This window comes from Schistocerca nitens, chromosome 2, assembly GCF_023898315.1.
Source record: "Schistocerca nitens isolate TAMUIC-IGC-003100 chromosome 2, iqSchNite1.1, whole genome shotgun sequence".
Lineage (NCBI taxonomy): Eukaryota > Metazoa > Arthropoda > Insecta > Orthoptera > Acrididae > Schistocerca > Schistocerca nitens.
In genome coordinates, this window is record NC_064615.1 from 980,100,735 (window position 1) to 980,124,833 (window position 24,099).

A 24,099-nucleotide genomic window follows, 5' to 3' on the forward strand; every position below is an offset into this window, starting at 1 on the left:
TCTCTGGAACGGGTTGACGTGTCAATTTGAAATTTATGTCACGTACCGAGGTCTATAGTCCCTTGGCTGTATAAAAACTTCTACTTCTTAACCTCTAAGTTAATGCAATCAAGAGATATCGTCATTTGTGTCACCTGTTTTACTCGCAAACTCACCCATCAAAACCTATAGAGTTCTTCCCGTTGGCCTAGAACCACGAAATTTGGCAAAAAGGAAGATTTCATTGGACAACCAAAGAAATAAGACCGAAAACTGTAAATCTTTAATTATATCGCATGAGAAAATTTTTTGTCACTTCTTATCCGACTGTTCGTCCGTTCTGTTAAGACCCCTTTTTCTCAGGAACGCTTAGAACTCATCAAGTTGAAATTTATATCACATATCAAGGTCTGTAGGCCCTTGGCTGTGTAATAAAAGTAAGTTTCTAATCCAAAAGCTATGGCCATTTAGTTCACATATTTTGGCACTCGTAAACTCAGTCATCAAAGCCTACAGTTGGCTTAGAATCATGAAATATGTCAAGAAGCAAGGTTTCACAGTACAAGTAAACGAAAAAAAGAAATCCGAAAACCATTAACTTGCAATTACATTAGACGTAAAAAAATTCTTTTGTCATTTGGAATGTGACGTCAAACTAGAAAGTAAAACCATCAGTAATTCTGCATTAAGGCATCGCAATGGTAAAAGTCAAAAATAAGGCAAGTTATTTGAACGTTTGCGAATCTTTGTTTCACATACAACCTAAAACACCATATCTACGCGCACTAATCGCTCCCGGATATCTGATGATGGATAGATTCCGAAACGTGCCATTTGATGTTTGAGTTTTGCGATTGCGACTGTTAGCCTGAATGCAGAACTGCTGAATATAATGATAAAGGTCGTCTGCTTGCTGCATAAATTTACGCCACATTTATATAATTGGAATTAAAACATTATCTAAAATCTCGGAATCCGTGGGACTGAGATCTTGCCAGTATAAATGTCGATTAGGCAAAAATGAGTGAGATTCTCGATTTGCAGAATGGGTGGACTATCTACATACGTAATTAAGTTCGTACGGAACCCTCAATGCGCGAGTCCTACTCGAACCTGGTGAGTTTTTATCCTTTAATAATAAATGCAACAACGGAGGCAGCTGCTCCGTTTTCAGCCTATCTCGGGACGCAACTCAAGTACTTGCAGCAAGTTCCTCAAATTAACCTGCAGAAGTAAACTTGCGCCAGTTTTTATTCTAATGTAAACACCTCAGCAAGTGCTTGCAGAAATTGTTATTGGACAAACGCCTTTAGGCTGTGCTTACAATCATTCTCGTACTGTCATTCGGTTCCCTCAGGTTCTCGAGAATCAAATGCCCACACTCCACCGAGTGCCGAGCACCGACTGCCGCACCTGTGGCGCTCGCAACCTCGTGTGCCGGCTAACGCCAGGTGGCGTAGCGAGTCCCGCGCATGCGCACTGTCGACGCGGCGACCCTGGAGAGTTCAGTGTTCCATGCTACCGCGCAGCCGAGCCTGGCGCCGGGCAGGAATCCCCAGCGGCCAGAAGACGTCACAGCATTTCCACTGCGTCAGGAGTGAATCAGGCGCGCCTCGTGTGTCCGAGTGGGGGAGCCCTCACCTGCTGCAGGGACTCCATGTCAGCCGAGTCCCAGTCGCCGACTCGTGACTAAACGGCCTGCGCGAAAGTGCGTCTCGTTTGCAGATGACTTCTGCGACGGCGTGATTTCCCAATGACACATTACATTGCGAGTAAAGTCCGGTTGACCATATCTTAAACTCCTATGGATGAAATCATTTGCCAACAAGCTGAGCAAAAATTTCCATCATTCCCTTCAAGCAAACCCTGCAGGAGTACCATAATTCTCCAGTAACTCTGTTTCGTGACATATCATACCCTTACAAATTAGATTACTTCACAATCAATAATTGAGTAAACAAAAATACAAGCATTCAGTACAAACCGTTCACAATGGGAATTGTAAACAAATCTCCGGAACTTGAACCATAATGAACATCTTTACTACTTTCAAAATATAAAAGTGAGATACAAAATCTGAGAAAATATTGATGCAGGCAACCGATTTTTTCTATGTACAACGTCTTAACTGCATCTAGTCTCGTAAAATACGGTAGCTGTAGATTAAATTCTTGCCTCGAGCATAAGAATATGTTTTAAATGTGTCCTCTGCATTTATCCCAATGAAATTAGCAGACAACGTTTGTTTTTAATTGCTGTATTGTTAATACTCTAAATACATTGTACACTAAGAAAAGATAACTAAGCCCGCCACTAAATTTGCTACCAGCTATAACAAAGTTCTTCTTGACTGTACAACGTACAGGATAGGAATTTAAACAATCCTTCAACACAAAATAATCGACAGAAAAAATTGAGACCCCCTCCTTCCACTGTTAGACTCTTATTTGATATCAAGATCGAGGAAAAATTTGTAAAGATTTTACAAAAATTTCTAGAATAAATTATTCGTGATTTCCTCACTTTAAATGATATCGTCAAGTTTTCAGAGTGCAACGCTTGCCAACACTGCGAATAGTGTCGTATTACACGAAAACGTATTCACTTGTGTCGCCAGTAAGGATAGATTTACTACCTGTAGTGCATTGCACACATCATACTGGTACAGAAAATAATAAAGGCGCAAGAAAAAGAGGCCAAAATAATTTCCTCGGCACAGATATGCGTATTTCATAGGTTTTGAAACACATACCATGCAAAGCCAAGATCTCATTTTATATGCGGCAGTTATTACAACAGCTGTCAAAGTTTCTTCCAGGATGCGTTTATTTTAAGCACAAACCGGGGGAACAAATCTCCTCTGAAATTTCACAAGACAGACCAAATAGAAGCATGCAACAGGGATTTTCGAGAAATATTCGGTTTTTTTTATTATTTCTTGTATTTCCCTTCCTTTCATTAGGTTCTGACGAGGTAACTGTTGTCCCTCACGTTTAATAGATCGCTACGACCGGATCTATCTTTCTAGAACGAAAGGTACTTTTCTTTCCGGAACTAACCTGCCCTGATGCCACACATCCATCGTAAATGCAGAAGGTAATTACCGCTTCCTAAGAGGTCGGAATTGATAAGGGAATACCGCAGGGGACTCCCGAGTGGGGAATTCCTTACACTGGTTCTGCAGGAAAAATACGACGCTGGCCCCGCCTCCCTCGTACCATCTTAACTCGATTGTACACGTTATTTCAAAGTCATTAACATTAAAAATTACATGCACATAATTCGTCTAACTTGCGCAATGAGTGTTTCAAACAGCTTATCTGTTAATCATGAATTACACAAGCGTAGATATGCGGCTCAATAACGAAGCGTAGATAAGGCGCGCTAGGGCGTTTGTGTGTTTCAATGTTGGTACCAGCGGGTCCCCCTCCACCTATACAAGGAGCGCCTCTATTCGCTGGCTCAGTCGAGGGAAAGCATGGCTTGGATGACGGTGAACTGTTGCCGTGTGTGCGCTCGCAAGCACGACGATTTAATATCAATCTTCAGTGAGGAAGGGAGATGCCGGCAGCTGATCCTTAAACTACAGTTCTGCCTTCGTATAACAGTAAGTAGTCGTGTGTCTGACTGCTGTAGCTTCACAGCGGCAAATGAAAGTACCGCGATGTATTTGGCGCTCGTTTGAAAGTGGAATAAAACGCAGTGCTACGCTAATAATTTGTTTAGTCGGAATCGCATCTTGATCAGTGCTAGACATGCTACTTGTGCTTCACCAATATCGGTGTTAATGAAGTAACGAAGTGCGCTTTGCTGGCATAAAATTGTGACAGTTTTTTAACGTATTGCAAGAAAGCTGTCTCAGTGATGTTTCATAATTATTTTTTGTGTCATGGGGAAACGTATATGTCTGTAGAGACAGCAACGCGTTTCTGCAGTGTTTTTAGATATTGCTAACTTATTGTTTGCACCCTGGTAGCAATGTCAGTTCATTTTCAAAATCAACTCTTCTCTTCTTACTTAGGTTTCTACCAGTGACGATCTACCAACTTCATTGTGCTGGAAGTGTGTAGCAAGATTGGAAGTGTGTTACGAGTTTATGCAAGACCATTTTATCGCAGAAAACCAGTTCCGAAACCAACGGATCCAATACAGCGTCAACCCAACAACATGTGCCACGCCTGAAGTGAGTATGATCTTTTGAAATACATATATCTTAGTTGCTTCAGTTCATATTTATTTAACGTAAGTTTTCATAACTTTGTCCACACAAATGATTCCAATCACTTTCCGTCAACCGCGGGACTTGGAATAGTAACTTCATTACGTTCATTGAGATCATAAATGTGTCATGCAGTTTTAACAATATTCTGTATAATTTTTTTAGTGCACATTTCTCCGTTTGTTTTGTTTCCTGATTGTTGGTTATTCATTTCTAATACCTGAACTATAGTTACATTTCCTGTGGTCACGAGAAGCCTCATGTACTGTAATTCCAGTTGCGCTTAATTTGTGAACGTATTAGAGCATCCCACTAAACAATATCTTTGTAATAAGCGACAAATGATTCAAACAATAGTAAACTCAAAGATAGACAACCACTTTCATAAAGCTAATATGTCTAATTCTGATGTCCGATACATTCTAACTGCTGTAATTCAAAAATTCTCAGAATTCCGCGAAAAAAGTAATCTGAAAGACAAAATATTTAACAAAGCTGCCAAAAATAATATAAATAGACTTATCAGACATTAGAAAGCACGTTTTTATTTTTTAAATACTACAGCAACCTTGGGCTTGCAATGATCGCGAAAAATTTGAGATTACACAAAGGTTCAGAATTTTCGTAAATGTTCCGTAATCGAACTAGTTTGACAACTGCTGTTGTAATTTCCATACCAGCCAGTTAAATGAACGTAAAATGTATCAGTATTTTGTAGTCTTAGCGATAGTGTCAGCAGTGTTTCATGATCCGTGTTCCTATAAAAATAAATATTATAGTGCATTTATTCTGCAAGAGTAGGGATTGCCTACAGGGGAAGCGACTGTTAAAACTAAGTTTTTGAAAACAGTAACAAGTTGCGCTTAGTATTTTTTATTTACCGGCGTCGCTCTTCACGTGAACAAAATCATCATCAAAATACACAGTTTAAAGTTGGCTGAGAGCACTAAATATTGAATTGTCTGTACTATAGTAGTTAAACTTTTGTTTAAACTACAGTAGTAAATGGGAGATGACGTTGACAGCGCCAAAGTTTAATCTTTAGTGCTGTTAGCCAACTTTAAACGCAGTTTTTAGTGCTATCAGCCAGTTTTAAACTGAATATTCTGGTTATACTCTTGTTCATTTGAAGAGCGAAATACGTAAATAAAAAATAACAAGTGCGAATTGTGGCTGTTTTCAAAAAAAATTTATTTATTCAACCAAAAATCCTTCCAGATTGTAAGATGCATTATTCGTCTACAAACACACTGTATATGAGTGTACGCAAACACCCATATGCACGCATGAGTGTGTACACATGCATTTTTTGTTGCTACTAAGGAATTGAGCGTCTAATTGTAGTTTTCGAATTTTGTTTCCTTTCAGGACGGCATGTATTACGCTGATACAGCAGACGTGAAGCTATTGGAACCAATGGTTATGGACGAGCGGCCAGAGAAGAGCAAGCCATGGTTTCCCGCAAATCTGGACATAAGTTCGAGAGCGGATAACAAACATGTGGGGCACCTGAGACTCTGCAAGTGCGTGAAATGCACGCTGAGTCGCTACGGCAGCCTGCCCCTGGAAGATACGCTGGAGGAGAGCGACAGTGCGCCATCGAGTAGCCCTTTGAGCCAGGCCGCGCAGACGCCGCCCCCGCAACCCAGCTCCACTGTCGAAGACGAGCGGAAGGTGCCAGTTTCGAGTCCGCTGCAGGGCACGACGCACAAGAAGGGCCTCATCTGCGACTTCTGCAGCAAGTCCTTCAACCACGCCGGTGACCTCAAGAAGCACCGGCGTACGCATACTGGCGAACGGCCTTATGCCTGCCCTGTGTGCAACAAACGTTTCTCACATACTAGCAATTTGTTACGCCACCGCAAGATTCACTCCGGAGAAAAGCCCTACACGTGCCCTCACTGTCCCAAGACATTCGGGCGCAGTGACAAAATGCTGGGACACGTGAAGACTGCACATGCCAGTGCGCGCCCAAGCACCTCCGAGAGTTCTACGTGACGATTAATTGCCGTCGAAAGTTATTAATTTTACGTATTTATATTATATGATGGCTGTGATCATTTTTTTACGTGCTTGCCAAATGTGAAAGGAAAACTGATTTCGAAGAAATCTCGTACATACCTCAAGATGTGCCATTTCGAAGAGTTACTTGAACATGAGCACACATGATATAAATGTGTGTGAAAACATGGTACCTTAAGAATGTAAGAACAAAACTTTTAACACAGTACTACAGTCATTTATTGTAGGAGAATAAAGTGAGATCTCAGATGTAGAGATCAGTGACCTACAAGTAGTCATGTACATTCAATTCAAGCTGTACCTGACACAAAGTCCATGCACTTTCTTCTTTGTTTTCGGAACTTATGTTAGTTGCTGTTACCCTGTCAAAAAGCTATTTGTAGTCATTTAACTGCATAACTTACAAACTTTGTAATATGCTCTCAAATTTGTGTGTCTGGGGTTACAAATTCCAGTTGTCAATCAATCATTAGACGTCATTACTACAGAATCACTTGCAACATAAGTACCGTAGTATAGAATATACCAATGATAGATTTGATGTATGTTACACATATTCATGGGTTTGTGCAAAAACCACCTAAGGAGGGCAGCCATGAGTTATGGCACTTGTTTATCCAAAGTTGGTAACTTGAATCTGCTGCAGTTGAGTGTAAAGCCATGTAGTATCATTCTAAAAAAAAATAATCTATTGTCATTAATTCTCAGAGCACAATTGGTTTGGATGCAGTATCTGTAAAACTTAATGTCATTTCTGTACTGATATACAGTGAGTGTGTGTTATTTCTGCATTAGTACAGAGCTAGTCAGATTAATGGCACTACAGATGCAGATCTACTGCAGAATAGAAAATATTTATTAAAATGTGTTGCTAACCATTTCCATGAAACTGCAGTGAGAACAATTAATTATCTAGTCTGATGTTTAAGCAGAGAGATATCTGCAGTAATGCAGAGATTCTGTATCCTAGGAAAAAGATGTTATATTATTAAAAAAGTTTACTACTAAGATGTCTTTCACAGATATAGTATTTATTATATTGTTAGCATGAAATACAATTGCAATGTACTTATTGTGGCATCATCAAATAAGTACAGAAAATGTGTTTGAAAAGTAAATGACTTGCATATAGCATCTGGTCTGTGCCAAAGATCTGATTGCAATATAAATTATACTGCAGTCTTCAAAAACTAAGTGTCCAAAAGCTTATGTATCAAGACTGCATTTTATTACTGCAAAAACAGGTTCCTAAATGACTGAATTTCATACTTACAATTTTACAGTTCTCTGAGGCTGGCTTCTGTATTGTACACACAAAGTGCCTGAATGGAAATTTATTTATAGAGGAGTAGTGTTCCATTAAAGGTCAAATTATAGTGATGTTTAATTTATGTACTGTTACAGATTTCAAAATATGTCAGTGGTGCTTTATGTGAATAATGAGAGCTTTAAAATGAGATTGAAGAAGAATGAGCTGTTATTTTAAACAAGTATTCTGTAAATACCTGATGTGCACCAGTATGATGAACTTAATTTAATACAAAAAGTTACAAATTATAATTTTGTTGTTACCTCTATCTCTGCCTCCACTGTTAGTTATATTACCACATTCATTAGTTAAGTAGTAGTCTCAACAAGTGAGAATGCAGGGATGGACTCAACATCATTTAAATTATACACAATATCCACCTACACCAGAAATTTCTAGCTATGGATGGACAGTGAAAACTTGTCTCATTTTCAAAGCAGGGAAAGTCCAAACACTGATTCTTATATAAAAAGAGAACACAGCAATTAAGTCACTAATATTCCTTATGTGTAATGTTGAACATCACTCAGTGTCTCTTGCACTTTCCACAAATCAGTAGCTGATTAACCTCTTAATAACACCTAGAGATACATAGCAAGAAAATAGTTTTCCATTTAATGGTAAAAGAGCACGACTCGTAATAACTCAATCCAAAACTGTCAAAGGCACTCTTTAAGCAGTAGTTGTTTTGTGTGTCTAAAATAGCTATAGGAAGGTTTCAACACAGATATTGCTTCATTACATCAATGAAATTTTGTTCAGAACTAAAAGCCAGTTACACATGAATATATCTGCACTGTTTGAGGGAGGATGTTATTCTTCATTTTGCATACCCAGTCCACTGCATTCAAGGGTTTTCACACGGCAAAAACAAAGGCTTTTGGAGCTCATGTTCATGATATGACTGCATACTGAGGTACTGCGAGGGAATCCAAGTTCCTTATTGAAAAGGTGGGGTTAGCATACAGCAGCTGCATGTTTTATGAATTTCTCTTTTCATTAAAAATATTTCAGCCAGTTATTTATAACTGGTCCTGACACTCCAGTAAATTTGGATAGTTCGAATCAAGATTTCTGAGTGGTCTGGGCCACACTGATTCCACTACGGCGACTGGCTGTTCAATTTTGACCCTCCATAATAGCAGACAGATTTCCATATCTTATAAACACTCTCCAATAAATTTCACCTTCTGAACCAGAGATTTTATACACAATACAAAAAACAGAAGTGTCATCTATATTAAAAAATTATTTTGTTGTAACTTGCAATGACAGGGAGAAAATTCTAGATTATATATGAAGAAAAGCAACATGAAGCAGTGGTCTGAAGAAGATGATCACTTTACCATAATAAGCAGTAGACACTTTTCATTGAGAATTTAACAGTAAAATATTTGTTTGCAAGAGAGTAGAAGATTGAATGAGTTTGTCTTTTACAGCAGCGTATCTTGTCATCCTGGACACAGCAAAATAAGAAGGTGTATGTGTAACTGGGGTACATTTGAACCCAAGTGTAGTTGAAGTTTTAACTGAATGTACAGCAAAGAAATAAACATAAAAAATTAACACAATAAGCACTATAGTACAATACATACAAACATTACAGAAGTTTTAGTGGTGTAATCTGTCTCACAGATACCATCACAACTATATAAAAGTGGCACGGAGTACTTTTAGTATTTAACTGAACAGGGTTTTCAGAATCAGGTTGCTAGTGTGTGTGAACAAGAAAATTTACAGTCGAATGTAACCTACCACAAGGGACTTGGGGCACTGACACATGAGATTTGAATGTGACAACCAATCAAAAGCTGAGGTTTGCCTCAGTACCATGCTCTCTGTAAATTACTAACGGCAGGAAAATAAATGAATAAACCAGGAAACACATTAGAGTGAAAGACATAATAATGAATATAATGAAAATGAAATGGAAGTGCCTTTGACATGAAGCCAGGTGAATTAATGGTAGATGATCTTTGCAGGGTTCCAGGAAATAAGAAGTAGCTAACATGACATACTGATGCAATGTCTTCAGCAAACTCATCCATGTTGCTCCTGCGCATATTTAAAAAAAATTATATCTATAATTAAACCTTCACCATGTGTGTTCTCTGTGAGATGCTAAGTCATTATGAATTCTTTGTAGTTACAAAATACGAGTATTTATAATGTCGAGAGTTTAATTCTTGAAAGTCACTCAGTTGCAATGTACTGAATTGAGGACAGAGCCAACACTCAACAATCATCTTTTAACTGAAAAACCACTTATATGATACAGAATGTGAAGTTTTACATTGTGTTGAAAATGCAGACAGATGATTCTATGTAAACGTACTACATGTTATCATTTTTTTGTATCTTCTATATAAGTTACATCTGTTTATAAGTTGCATGTCATTTTATTTGTGTTAGCAATATTCAGTCGTAACCTGATGATGGCTAAGAAGCGAAGCCAATTCATGGCCAAATAAATATAATTTTGCAGAACAGTAGGAAGTGTTTTATTCATATTGTTTTCAGGGGTCAGTACCATCATGTGCTGACTATTAATCACTATGACCACATAATGAGTGATCAATAGTATTTTTTAAATCCCCTTTAAAGTTTTTGGAACAGCAATAACACAGTCATGAACAAGCAAAAAGCATCTGCTTGTCACATTTGACATTCTCCCTTTGTTCAGTTTCTTTCCCATTAGTGTGAGATATCTCCCTTTGTTCAGTTGCTTTCCCATTAATATGAGATACTATTTCCTGCTACAATGACAAGACCCAGGGTGCAGAGAGTGTGTACCTTCAGTACCATAACGTATCTTGTTCAAAAAAGCAATTTATATGCTCTGGCATAATTCTAGGAGACTACATCTAAGATGGCTTGATAGTCACACACAATACTATTGTCTTGCCACCTGAGAAACAACTGCACAAAATCTTGGTTTTGATTATGCAATTTGTCTCACAATCAAGGGTTTTTACATAGTAGTGACATTTACTGTATGGTTCACAGTTGGCAGAAGAATTGTACAGCTTTTCAGTATTTATTTACAAAAATATTAACACTAAATAAATTCTTGAACAGTATCAGATATACTGTCAACAAACATTGCACAGCACAGCATCAGTTGTTCAGATAAGAATAAAATTTAATTGAGTGTTATACCTGGCAAGTTTTACATTATAGCAATGCTTCAAGAGTCCATTATGTCTAAGTCTTATTTGCATTTTTTTCTTGATGTAACATCAACTTGACAGATATGGGCAACTACAGTGTCAATGATATGACACAGATCACTTTTACACAAAAGTCTTAAAAGGAAAAGAAAAGGGATGACTGTATCTCATGCTGAGTTTTTTTCCTCTCTTGAATCACATTATTTAACACTGCACTCAACAAATAATATGAGGCAGTTTAGTCCCAATACTTCATAAGTCCATCCCAGCCAGCTGTCACAACTTTGCTTGCCTCATGTGGGTGCCACAGAACACCAATGCAAACATTGTCATGAGCCTTCCACTTCTTGTACAGTTTAGTTGTCTTCCAGTCCCATACATAGCATTTACCATCAGCATCGCCAGATATGAGATAACTGAAACAAAATAATTAAACTGCATCAATTACTTTAAAAACAATTATTCTAACACATATTGGCTTAAATCACTGAACTGTAATAAACTGTGTTCTGTCAACTGTGTAACTTGAATTAGCTTTGGAACCACAGAGCACTTTACTGACAAAAAAATCTGTCAAAAGTAGGACTGTCTCATGAAATTATTGTGTATGTAATGGTGTTGTGTCCTTTGCAGAGTCAAAGCATAAACTTAAAGACAGTTGTGTGAAGGGGATACCTGAAAAAGTTCACAAAATAAGAAACAAAGTATCAATGGCAATACTTAAAAATGTGCAGAAAAGGTTATAGCTTAACACCACGTGCAAGTTGAGGATTCAAAGGTTGATTAGGATGTAATGTTTCAGAAGGTCATCCGGGATATACGAAAAACTGGAAGAGTAGATAAGAATTGACTTTGTCCTTTTCCTCCACCACAGAGTTTGTCTTAAGCAAGTTAAGAAACCGCGAAAAACCAAAATCTGACAAACCTCCTCCCCTTAACGGAAATTTCTGTGTCTTCCGACTCCTATTACAATTCATATTATAGGCGGAGGACAGAGAAAGGAGTCAGCCACAGTGCTGAAGGAACAATTTTAGCATTCAGAACTGAAGAAACTGTGGAACACCTACATCAGGATAATTGTATGGCACACCACTGAATATCAGTCCTACTGAGTATAAATAGAATAGCTTAATTATTCAACAATTACACTTGTTGTTAACAATGCATTTAACTTCACACACACATCACAAAGAGCTATTATATAATATCCATCTGAATTCACTCTTTTAACTAATAGAAGAATGTTTAGTAATATTGATTAAAATGTCCAAACTAACATAGTGAAATTAAAGTTGACAGTACTACCAGCAAAGTTTTGTCTAGTTTAGAAAAGAATGTGTAATAAACATATTTTTGAAACATCAATAAACCTTTTATTTCCATTGAGAGCAAGTGATGAAAGTGCCAAATGTTTCACTGATTGCATGTAATGTGAGTGAATAATCATTTAAAAGTGTTGGAAGGTCCTCAGGGAATAAATAAGAACGTTAAACTGAACTGTTCAGATGATAAAACAGATGAGTAATGGTCAAAGAAATGAGGCAATAGTTATTAATGATAAGGATGGAAATACACTAATGGACCAGGAAAGGCTTCTGGACAGGTGGGGGAAATATCTTGAGCATTTGCTGAATGCTGAATATGTATTCCCCGAAGGAAGAATTGTAGAGGGTATAGGAGGAGAACAAACTGAAGTAACTCAACAGGTCATACATAGAGCAATCAAGAAATTGAAGAATAATAAGGCACCAGGAAAAGACAGGATAATGGCAGAGATGTTGAAGGCAGGTGGTGGAACACTTCAGAACGAGATATGCAATCTTATATGTGAAGTATGGAGGAAGGAGGAGATTCGAAAAAGAGTGGAAGTCAGCTACCATTATCCCACAGCACAAAAAAGAAAACAGTAAAAGGAACTGTAGTAATTACAGAGGTATTTCTCTGCTAAGCATATCACACAAAGTGTTGTCAGTAATAATTCTCAAAAAGCTGAAGCCTTTTGCTGCAGATATTGTTGGGGAGTACCAGACAGGTTTTCTGACAGTAAGATCAACCATGGATCAAATGTTCACTATGAGGCAGTTCATCTACATTACATGGATACTCTGCAAATCACACTTAGGTGTCTGGTAGAGAATTTATTGAACCACCTTCGCAATAATTCTCTATTATTCCACTCTCGAAAAGTCTGTGTGAGCTCTGACTTCCCTTATTTTATTATTATGATAATTTCTCCCCATGTAGGTTAGCATAAACAAAATATTTTCGCACTAGGTGGAGAAAGTTGGTGATTGAAATTTTACAAGAATATCCCACCGCAACAACAACCACCTTAGATTTAATGACGTCCACCCTGAATCCCGTACCATGCCCATGACACTGCTCATTTCTCAATAAAACAAAACTTACGGCCCCTCTCTGAACTTTCTCAGTATACTTCCTTTGGTAAAGATCCCAGTCCATGCAGCAGTGCTCCAAAAAGATGATGGACAAGCGTAGTGTAGGTTGTCTCTTTAATATATCTGTTGCATCTTCAAAGTATTCTGCCAATAAAATGTAGGCTTTGATTCACCTTCCCCACTACATTTTCCATGTGTTCTTTCAAATTTTAGTTGTTTTTAACTGTAGTTCCTAGATTCGTAGATATTTAGTTGAATTTATGGCCTTTAGATTTGATTGATGTATCGTGTAATGGAAGTTTTAACAGATTCCTTTTAGCACTCATGTGGATGACCTCAAACTTTTAATTATTTAGGGTCAAATGTCAATTTTCACATCATATATATATCTTTTCTAAATAGTTTTGCAATTTGTTTTGATCTTCTGATGACTTTACTAGATAACAACTGACAACATCATCTGCAAACAACCTAAGACAGCTGCTCATATTGTCTCCCAAATCGTTTATATAGATACGGATGAAATCTGGTCAGTGCATCTACCTTTGCCTTACACGTAAGGTGGCACCACGTAACTGCGGGTATGGTGGCGCCATCTATTGGTAGAGAGACTGATGTGTGCGCACTGTTCGATGTTGCATAGTGTGGTTTCACACCAAAGAGAAGGTGGTCACACAAGTTATCGTCCGCTACCGAACATGTAGGAGAGTAAGCAGGAACAACGAGGAGTGATTCAATTTTTGGCGGTGGAGGAAGTTCGAGGCTATGAAATGTACTGACAGATGAAGGCTGTGTATGGTGAGTACAGTCTGAGTCGTTCAAGTGTTGTGGAATGGCGCAAAGATTCCTTGAGGGGCGCGAGTCACTGGAAGACAATGATAGTCCTGGACACACTCATCGTGTCATCACACCGGAAATGGTTGCAGAACTGAATAATTTAGTCTTGGACAACCGCATAATCACCATGGAAAAGATCCATCGGTTACTGGGTATTAGCACCATAATGCATCAACACTTGAACTTTCGAAAAATCTGTGCGCAGTGGGTTCCCCACCAACTGACCACTGAACACTGCAATACTCGAATGGTGCTGTCTTTGAGTCATCTACAATGTTACCATGAGGAGGAATACAGTTTTCTGTCATATATTGTCACAGGTGACGAAACATGGTGTCACCATTTTGAAACGGAAAGCAAGCAGTGGAAACATGCGACCTCACCACCTCCAAAGAAATCAAAGGCCATGCACACCAGTTCTGGTAAGGTCATGATGTCCTTTCTTTTTTTTTACCACAAGGTTATTAAGTCACTTTTCAGAATATTATGGCCTGGATCCGACAGCAGCCTACTAGCTTCTTCAAGGATAGAATCAACAGTTTTGGCGACTATTTTTGAGTATGCGAGTTGTGTATAACTACATTTTTGAGTTACTAAAATCGTTACCATTGCTTTACACTGGTGACCAGGTTTCATTTGAATGCCCCTTATAACTGGTATACAGACTGAGCCAGAGGGCTCGCTTTTATTAAGTAATTTAAGTAGCTTCACTACTCTGAGAATATCTACTTCTAAATTACTCATGTTGGCAGCTGCTCCTGATTCGAATTCTGAAATATTTACTTCATCTACTTTGGTGAAGGAATTTCAGGAGGCTGTGTTCAGTAACTCTGCTTTAGCAGCACTGTCATCTATATATTCCCACTGCTATTGCACAGAGAAGGCATTGATTGTGTCTTGCCACTAGCATACTTTAAATATGACCAGAATCTCTTTGGATTTTCTACCAGGTTTCGAGACAAAATTTCATTGTAGAAATTATTATTAGTATCCCAAACTGAAATCCATACTAAATTTCGAGCTTCTGTGAAAGAGCGGTGTTCTGACTTGTTTTGTGTACCATGGCGGATCAGTTCTGTCATTTGATAATTTATTTGATATAAATCTCTCAATTGCTGCTGATACTATTTCTCTGAATTCAAGCCACATCTGGTCCAGACTTACACTTGTCAAGTGAATTTTTGTCTGCTTTTTTGAACATATATATTTTTCGTTTATTTTTGGAGGATTTGGGACAATTCCGTGTTCACTAATCCCTGAACTTATTTTAATGCTCATTATTAGCTCAGTATCTGTGTTTGCTGATAAGAAGTCAAATGTGTCTTCACAATCATTTACTATATAAGTGGGCTCATGAACTAATTGCTCAAAATAAATTTTCAGGGAATGCATTAAGCACAATTTTGAATGATGTATTATGCATATCTCCGGATTTAAACATGTATTTTTCCCAACATATCAAGGGTAAATTGAAATCACCACCAACTATAAATCTATGAGTCAGGTACATGTTTTAAATTAGACTCAAGTTTTTTTTAACCTTTCAGCAATTGTATCATTTGACTTGGAAGGCTGATAATAGGATCCAATTATTATTTTATTCTGGTTGCCAAGAATGACCTCTACCCACAGAAACACAGAAATTATATACTTCAATTTCACTACAAGATAAACTACTTCTAACAGCAACAAACATGGCACTGCCAACTGTATTCAGCCTATCCTTTCTGAGCACAGTTACATCCTTTGCCAAAATTTCAGTTGAACTTATCTCTGGCTTTAGCCCGTTTTCAGTGCCTATAACAATTTGAGCATCAGTACTTTCTATTAGTGTTTGGAGCTCAGGTACTTTCACAACACAGTTATGACAATTTACAACTGTTATACCGATGGTTCCTAGATCTAAGTTCTTCCCGTATTCGACCTGCACCCTTTGAGACTGAAGCCTGTTTTGTGTTTCCCTGAGATCCTCTTACCTAAAAAGGTAACATTTGTAGATTTCGCAAAGGCACACAGATTACGTATGTACAACATCCTGAGGGATCTTTGCATGCCAAGGAAGTCAATTAACTTGGTGAAGGTGTGTACCGCCAAGGTGAAGTACCACAGGGAGCCATCAAACGAATTCAGTAACAGACCAAGTGTGAGGCCATTTCACCACTGCTTGTAAATTTGGTTCTTGAGAAAGTAATTCATGATATGAAAAGATAAGGCAAAAGGGTGAAGCTAAATGAAAGAACGCAAGTTACTGGGATAGGTAGCCATTGTATTGCAGCCATAGTGGAGGCAGAAGAAGAGATGGCAGAATGGAACATTTTAAATACCTTGGTACCGGGATGCCAGATATCCCGATTTTGGTAGTACTGTCCCGAATATCATTATAGGTTTAAAACTGAGGGGTAATCTTGTAAATTTTACTGAAATTTAAAATTCTGCTTTTAGTTTTGGTCAGAGCGCTAAGCGGGCGAATCTGACTCAACAGCCATTGTTTTTTTGTAGCAAGCCAGAAGTCAACAAACATAACAGTGCTTAGTCATTCTCTGCAAGAACAAACTAACAAGGGAAACTCCCCATCACTCCCCCCCCCCCTCCCCCACGAGATTTAATGGTGAGATGACCCAGTGGACAGCCCCTCAAAAACTGAGCACAGATCAAGCATGGAAACAGGAATAGGGTGTACTGAACTAGAGAAAAGACGCAAAATAGAAACAGTGAAACGTCCAAGCTCAAGATGTGCCAATCAAGCAATTTGGAAGGGGACACGAAGTCGTGGTTACATTGTCACAGTGTTGGACTGCAAAGCAAAAGATCCATGCTCAAATCTACCTAATGCGCCCCCCCCCCCTCCTTTTTCCCCACAAAATTATGAACTGTCCATCCATTCGCTGACATCTCCGTTCTCTTTCTGTAGTCTTAGCAACTGTGGTACTATACACTGGTTGTAGAATAAGAGTCATATGGTAATAATATATTACCGTCGCAAGTAACTGGATGAATAGTGAGAGCAAGTGAGATGCTGCACAGACCTTTCACAGAAATGTAAACAACAAATAAACAGGTGTGAACTACGTTACAACAAAGGAATTAAAGAGGCAAAACTTCCAAAATAGAACTCAAGAGTCACAACATGTGGCACTTGTGGAGAACAAATAGGAGATATGTATGTCTGGAGGCTCATCGCCTTGTAATCATGGAATCCCAGTGTCGAGTACAGGTAAAAACATACAAAATATGAGAATAAACTTTCATTACAGATCCATTTCTTGTACCTCTCAGTTGCAAACAGACGTTACACCATTACACGTAAATTTGAATACAGCAAACCAACACATCAATGACCGGATGGACAGTTCATAACTTTGTAAAAAGAGAGAGAGAGAGAGAGAGAGAGAGAGAGAGAGAGAGAGAGAGAGGCAGGAGGGACATTCAAACATGAATCTCTCGCTCTGCAGTCCAACACCATGACCATACAACCACAATGCCATGGCTCTTCCAATTCACTAGATGTTGCTCGTCTTGAGCTTGGACTATTCACTGTTTCTACTTTGCTTCTTCCTGTTTTCGTGCTTGATCTGTGTTCAGTTTTTGACAGGCTATCCACTGGGCCATCTCACCACTAAATCTGAGGGCGGTGCGACGGGAGTTTTTTCCTTGTAAGTAGTGTTGTGCAGTTTCTTTTGTGAAACACTTTTAAAAATAAGGATTCATCATCAGATAGTGAAACTACAGAAGTGTAATTACCACAAAAGAGACAAAAGTTGAAAACTAAGCTCCATAGTGGATGGAGTAAAGTTGACTTGTTTCTTAAAAATGTAAATATGATCACAACGGCCACTGCACTGTGTGTCCCTCCTATTGCAGTGTTTCTCATGGAAACGACATTAAAAAACATGCAAACATTGCAACACGCAGAACTTCTGTTCATCAGTTGGCTCAAAAGTGCAGATGGAAGTAAGTTCTTTTTTTTACCTCTCATAGAAGTGTAGAGCAAAAAACAGTAGTAGCTGCAGAAGCATCCTTTGTGTTTCACTCAGTTAAACACAGTCATTGTTATGTTTCTGTGGACTGTTGCAGCAGTTTGTCCCCGCAGTTGTTCCCTGATTCAAAAATATCTGACAAGTATTACTGTGGATGCACAAACGAAACGGAAATGATTTTGTCAGCTGGACAAGTCTGTTTATTATTCTGTATCTCCAGATGCGTCCAACGAAGAACACATTAAAACGATTCCACTGGCAGTACATTATTTTTCTCGTAAAGAACGTTTATGTACAAAAATTCTCTCATTTTATAGCAGTGATAGTGAAACTGCTGTATCCTGCTACTGATGCATGTGAGTATGATTCTTTTGTCTTGTCACATATGGAGTCATAAGAGGCTTATTTCTGTTATTGTTCAGAGGTTTATTAATAAAGTCATATTGTCTTACTTGTATCAGTTTCATGTATTAGTTGGTTATTACAGAAACATCTGAAACAATTGCGGCAAGAATCAAAAGTGAGCTTATCAAAGCATCTTTACCACTGAAGTATATAACAGTTTTTCTGCTGACAAGGCCTCTGTTGATTTTGGAAAGAAGAAAAGTGTACATGTCGAGCTACACAAAGAAAATCCAAATTTGTCTGCAATGACATGTAACTGTCATCTCTTGAATAGCGCAACCAAGCAAACAGCAAATGCACTTCAAATTGAGTTAGAAGCCACTCTTATGAAAATATATAACGAGTTCCATTTTCTTGGACGGACAATGAAGGGCAGGAGGTTTTAAAAAGTACCCACACACACTCATTCTGGCCACAGCGTGAATAGTGAAAAACTCTGAACTGATCAAATTGTACTTCCCCTCGTACAGCACACACCAAAAATATACAGAGAGTTTTATGAAGATGAATTATCTTTGGCATATCTGGGCTTTATAACTAAAATTGGTGGTTATTTTCCATCACTAAACGCAAAACTTCAATATGATGATGCACTTATAACATACTTATTTGACCTTATGAGCAACTTTAGAACTTTTCTGAAATAAATAAAGGAAGATCAGTTTTACGGGTCTTTAGCTTTCTCTGTCTTCTTGAAATCCAGAACTGATGACCATGTAAAGCATTCAAAAGATAAGCAGCCAGTTATATGCATAATGGTATAGACTATCTTGACAAATGATTTTACTTTGAAGAGGAATTCATAGAATTATTTCTCAATATGAACTTCGCGTAGACAAGGATTTTATGTTCGAAGAATGTTTGCAATTAAACATCTTTCTCAAGGAACAAGAGGGGAACGTTTTTACGCCTAAGTCTGGTGATAAGTGGGTGAGATTTTTTCACTGTTATGAAAACTGTGAAAACCTATTCAAAGTTGTCTGGTCTGTGTTTTCTAAACCTCATTCCAAAGTTGCCCAGAAATAATTTTTGAACTTCTTAAGGAGCACTTGGCGAGCTGAGAGAAACCGTTTGTCAATAACTACATCAGAAACTGAATTCATGGTGAAGATTAATTACTCATTTACATACCTGTAGTTTTATTGTTTTCTTGATGGGGAATGATGATGATGTTTGGTTTGTGGGGCGCCCAACTGTGCAGTTATCAGTGCCCTACAAATTCCCAACCTTTTCTCGGTCCAATCTCGCCACGTGCATGAATGATGAGGACAACAAAAACTTCTTGATGGGGAAGAAGGGGAGGTTGAAAACCGAGCAGGTAGATCAATACGGTGAAATACAGTACTTTGTTAGATTGTATTTTGAATTTTAGGCCTATGAGTGTTTTGTCTATGTTTCATTTAAAAAATCCCAATTTGGTTCACAAAAAACTTGGTAAATCTGCTTGGCACCTGGTTCAACAGGCATAATAACCTGAAGCAAGACATTCATCAAAGTATTGTCAATGTGTTAAAACTTATTTCAGTCCCCACAGCAACATGTGAAATGCTATATAACAACAGCAATTATCACAGACATTTACTTATGGAGGCAGGTTGGTATCAATGATTTATTTATAACAGTTTCCATCAACATGTCATTTCTATATAGAATAGAGTGTGATGAGAGCAAAGCAACATACCAGGGAATAAACTTGTAATATCCACATTAAGCACAACAAATAATAATTTATGGAGAGCATATATTCATAAAAGTTAATTCTTAATGCGGAAAGAGAGAGAGAGAGAGAGAGAGAGAGAGAGAGAGAGAGAGAGAGAGAGAGAGAGACAGACAGAAAGACAGACAGAGAGAGAGGCGTATAAATCAGCTCAGGAAAAAAAATCAAGTCATTATGTTCCCAATACAACAATCAAAAATTTTAAGCAACCAAAAATAAACACCCACTAAAACATCTAAAATTTAGAAACATTATTAGTTCACTAAAAATGTAAGTTCACATCATGTCAATGGTATTTTCAAGTTATTTTCATAAAAGCCCTATATGAACTCAAATATTTGATGTATTGCTTGCTGATGAAAATAATCCACTGTCTGAATTTTGCACTGGTGAACCCCTTAATAAGACACAGCAAGTGCTATATATCAATGATAATCCACCTAGATAATGTAATAATGACAACAGGTTTTTAATATTTTTAGTAGTTATTCAATCTGTATATTGAGCAAGCAGTAAAGGAAACAAAAGAAAAATTTGGAGTAGGAATTAAAATCCATGGAGAAGAAATAATAACTTTGAAGTTTGCCGATGACATTGTAATTCTGTCAGAGACAGCAAAGGACCTGGAAGAGCAGCTGAATGGTATGGACAATGTCTTGAAAGGAGGATATAAGATGAACATCAACAAAAGCAAAATGAGGATAATGGAATGTAGTCGAGTTAACTTGGGTGATACTGAGGAAATTAGATTAGGGAATGAGACACTTAAAGTAGTAAATGAGTTTTGCTATTTGGGGAGCAAAATAACTAATGATGGTTGAAGTAGAGAGGACATAAAATGTAGACTGGCAATGGCAAGGAAAGCGTTTCTGAAGAAGGGAAATTTGTTAACATCGAGTATAGATTTAAGTGTCAGGAAGTCGTTTATGAAGGTATATGTATGGAGTGTAGCCATGTCTGGAAGTGAAACATGGACAATAAATAGTTTGGACAAAAAGAGAAGAGAAGCTTTTGAAATGTGGTGCTACAGAAAATTGCTGAAGATTAGATGGGTAGATCACATAACTAATGAGGAGGTGTTGAACAGAATTGTGGAGAAGAGAATTTTGTGGCACAACTTGACTAGAAGAAGGGATTGGTTGGTAGGACATGTTCTGAGGCATCAAGGGATCACCGATTTAGTATTGGAGGGCAGCGTGGAGGGTAAAAATCATAGAGGGAGACCAAGAAATAAATAAACTAAGCAGATTCAGAAGGATGTAGGTTGCAGTAGGTACTGGGAGATGAAGAAGCTTGCACAGGAAAAGTAGCATGGAGAGCTGCATCAAAACAGTCTCCGGTCTGAAGACCACAACAACAACAGTAGTTACATACTCTAGAATATCTCAATGATGGTAGCAGTAATAGTGTACTTGTAGTAGTAGTAGTAGTAGTAGTAGTAGTAGTAGCAGTAGTAATATGTGGAGAATTTAACATAATAGTTTTAGATTTTGATGTGGGGGCGGCATGCTTTGAGCTATGTTTGCATAAGATTCCAGTAGAGGTCAGACCTAAATTACCATGTTTACAACACTGTCAACCTCAGCAAACAATTGCACTGCAGCCAGAGCAATTTGTGTGTTCCACTTTGCTTTGTGTTGTACATTGCTTGTTGTTTTCTTTGGTTATTTTGAAATGACTGAAGAGATCACTTGCAGTTTGTGATGGGGTTCAAGTATGACCGTCACAACACCGAAAGTGATCAGCAATCACTGTGACCATTATGTCAGCTGTGCTTTTGCAGGAGCACAGAACACCGATGTAGACTACCAGCCAAGTCAGACAGAGGCACAGCTTGATGCCCTGCTCTGTTTGTATCCCCTGTGTCATATAAGTTCTCATTTGTTTACATTCGCAGCTGACTGCCAAGTCATAGTGTCTGCACTGTAGTAGTAGTAGTAGTAGTATTTGTTGTTTTTATTGCTGCTGCAATCACAGTAATAGTAGAATGAGATTTTCACTCTGCAGCGGAGTGTGCGCTGATATGAAACTTCCTGGCAGATTAAAACTGTATGCCCGACCGAGACTCGAACTCGGGACCTTTGCCTTTCGCGGGCAAGTGCTCTACCAACTGAGCTACCGAAGCACGACTCACGACCGGTACTCACAGCTTTACTTCTGCCAGTACCTCGTCTCCTACCTTCCAAACTTTACAGAAGCTCTCCTGCGAAACTTGCAGAACTAGCACTCCTGAAAGAAAGGATATTGCGGAGACATGGCTTAGCCACAGCCTGGGGGATGTTTCCAGAATGAGATTTTCACTCTGCAGCGGAGTGTGCGCTGATATGAAACTTCCTGGCAGATTAAAACTGTATGCCCGACCGAGACTCGAACTCGGGACCTTTGCCTTTCGCGGGCAAGTGCTCTACCAACTGAGCTACCGAAGCACGACTCACGACCGGTACTCACAGCTTTACTTCTGCCAGTACCTCGTCTCCTACCTTCCAAACTTTACAGAAGCTCTCCTGCGAAACTGCAGAACTAGCACTCCTGAAAGAAAGGATATTGCGGAGACATGGCTTAGCCACAGCCTCTGTAAAGTTTGGAAGGTAGGAGACGAGGTACTGGCAGAAGTAAAGCTGTGAGTACCGGTCGTGAGTCGTGCTTCGGTAGCTCAGTTGGTAGAGCACTTGCCCGCGAAAGGCAAAGGTCCCGAGTTCGAGTCTCGGTCGGGCATACAGTTTTAATCTGCCAGGAAGTTTCATATCAGCGCACACTCCGCTGCAGAGTGAAAATCTCATTCTGGAAACATCCCCCAGGCTGTGGCTAAGCCATGTCTCCGCAATATCCTTTCTTTCAGGAGTGCTAGTTCTGCAAGTTTCGCAGGAGAGCTTCTGTAAAGTTTGGAAGGTAGGAGACGAGGTACTGGCAGAAGTAAAGCTGTGAGTACCGGTCGTGAGTCGTGCTTCGGTAGCTCAGTTGGTAGAGCACTTGCCCGCGAAAGGCAAAGGTCCCGAGTTCGAGTCTCGGTCGGGCATACAGTTTTAATCTGCCAGGAAGTTTCACAGTAATAGTAGTAGACATAATACTAAACTTAGAAATTCATAATTCAGATTTAAGAATTCATCTTACCCTGTTTAATAATACCAAAGTAGTGCTGTTGTTGTTGTGGTCTTCAGTCCTGAGACTGGTTTGATACAGCTGTCCATGCTATTCTATCCTGTGCAAGATTCTTCATCTCCCATTACCTACTGCAACCTACATCCTTCTGAATCTGCTTAGTGTATTCATCTCTTGGTCTCCCTCTACGATTTTTACCCTCCACACTGCCCTCCAATACTAAATTGGTGAGCCCTTGATGCCTCAGAACATGTCCTACCAACCGATCCATTCTTCTAGTCAAGTTATGTCACAAACTCCTCTTCTCCCTAATTCTATTCAATGCCTCCTCATTAGTTATGTGATCTACCCATCTAATCTTCAGCATTCTTCTGTAGCACCACATTTCAAAAGCTTCTATTCTCTTCTTGTCCAAACTATTTATCGTCCATGTTTCACTTCATACATGGCTACACTCCATACAAATACTTTCGGAAACGACTTTCTGACATTTAAATCTATACTCGATGTTAGCAAATTTCTCTTGTTCAGAAACGCTTTCCTTGCCTTTGCCAGTCTACATTTTATATCCTCTCTACTTCAATCATCATCAGTTATTTTGATCCCCAAATAGCAAAACTCTTTTACTACTTTAAGTGTCTCATTTCCTAATCTAATTCCCTCTGCATCACCCGACTTAATTCGAATACATTCCATTATCCTCGTTTTGCTTTTGTTGATGTTCATCTTACATCCTCCTTTCAAGACACTGTCCATTCCGTTCAATTGTTCTTCCAGGTCCTTTGCTGTGTCTGATAGAATTACAATGTCATCGGCGAACCTCAAAGTTTTTATTTCTTCTTCATGGATTTTAATACCTACTCCGAATTTTTCTTTTGTTTCCTTTACTGCTTGCTCAATATACAGATTGAATAACATCGGGGAGAGGCTACAACCTTGTCTCACTCCCTCCCCAACCACTGTTTC

General features: G+C 38.6%; 2 protein-coding genes and 4 non-coding genes across 9 annotated transcripts in view; 3 read left to right on the top strand and 3 right to left on the bottom strand.

Moving 5' to 3' along the window:
* Positions 1 to 3,455: 3,455 nt before the first annotated feature.
* Positions 3,456 to 9,982, top strand: LOC126237309 (zinc finger protein 572-like). The gene is made up of 3 exons (XM_049947272.1): positions 3,456 to 3,586; positions 4,001 to 4,162; positions 5,567 to 9,982. Exons 1-3 carry the CDS (start codon positions 3,458 to 3,460, stop codon positions 6,194 to 6,196), a joined length of 921 nt encoding a protein of 306 aa, XP_049803229.1. The 5' UTR covers positions 3,456 to 3,457; the 3' UTR covers positions 6,197 to 9,982.
* A 133-nt stretch (positions 9,983 to 10,115) lies between these two features.
* The window catches only part of LOC126237308 (pre-mRNA-processing factor 17), a 66,009-nt gene continuing 52,025 nt past the window's right edge, over positions 10,116 to 24,099 (bottom strand). For all 4 annotated transcript variants that reach the window (XM_049947268.1, XM_049947269.1, XM_049947270.1 and 1 more), the window contains one exon: positions 10,116 to 11,115. In XM_049947268.1, the coding sequence (XP_049803225.1) occupies positions 10,938 to 11,115 (178 nt within the window). In that variant the 3' untranslated portion in view covers positions 10,116 to 10,937. The remainder of the gene's footprint in view (positions 11,116 to 24,099) is intronic.
* Trnas-cga (transfer RNA serine (anticodon CGA)) lies at positions 22,086 to 22,160 on the bottom strand. Its single transcript has one exon. It is a non-coding gene; the product is annotated as a tRNA-Ser (tRNA).
* On the bottom strand, positions 22,387 to 22,461 carry Trnas-cga (transfer RNA serine (anticodon CGA)). Its single transcript has one exon. It is a non-coding gene; the product is annotated as a tRNA-Ser (tRNA).
* Trnas-cga (transfer RNA serine (anticodon CGA)) lies at positions 22,676 to 22,750 on the top strand. The gene has a single exon. It is a non-coding gene; the product is annotated as a tRNA-Ser (tRNA).
* On the top strand, positions 22,977 to 23,051 carry Trnas-cga (transfer RNA serine (anticodon CGA)). Its single transcript has one exon. It is a non-coding gene; the product is annotated as a tRNA-Ser (tRNA).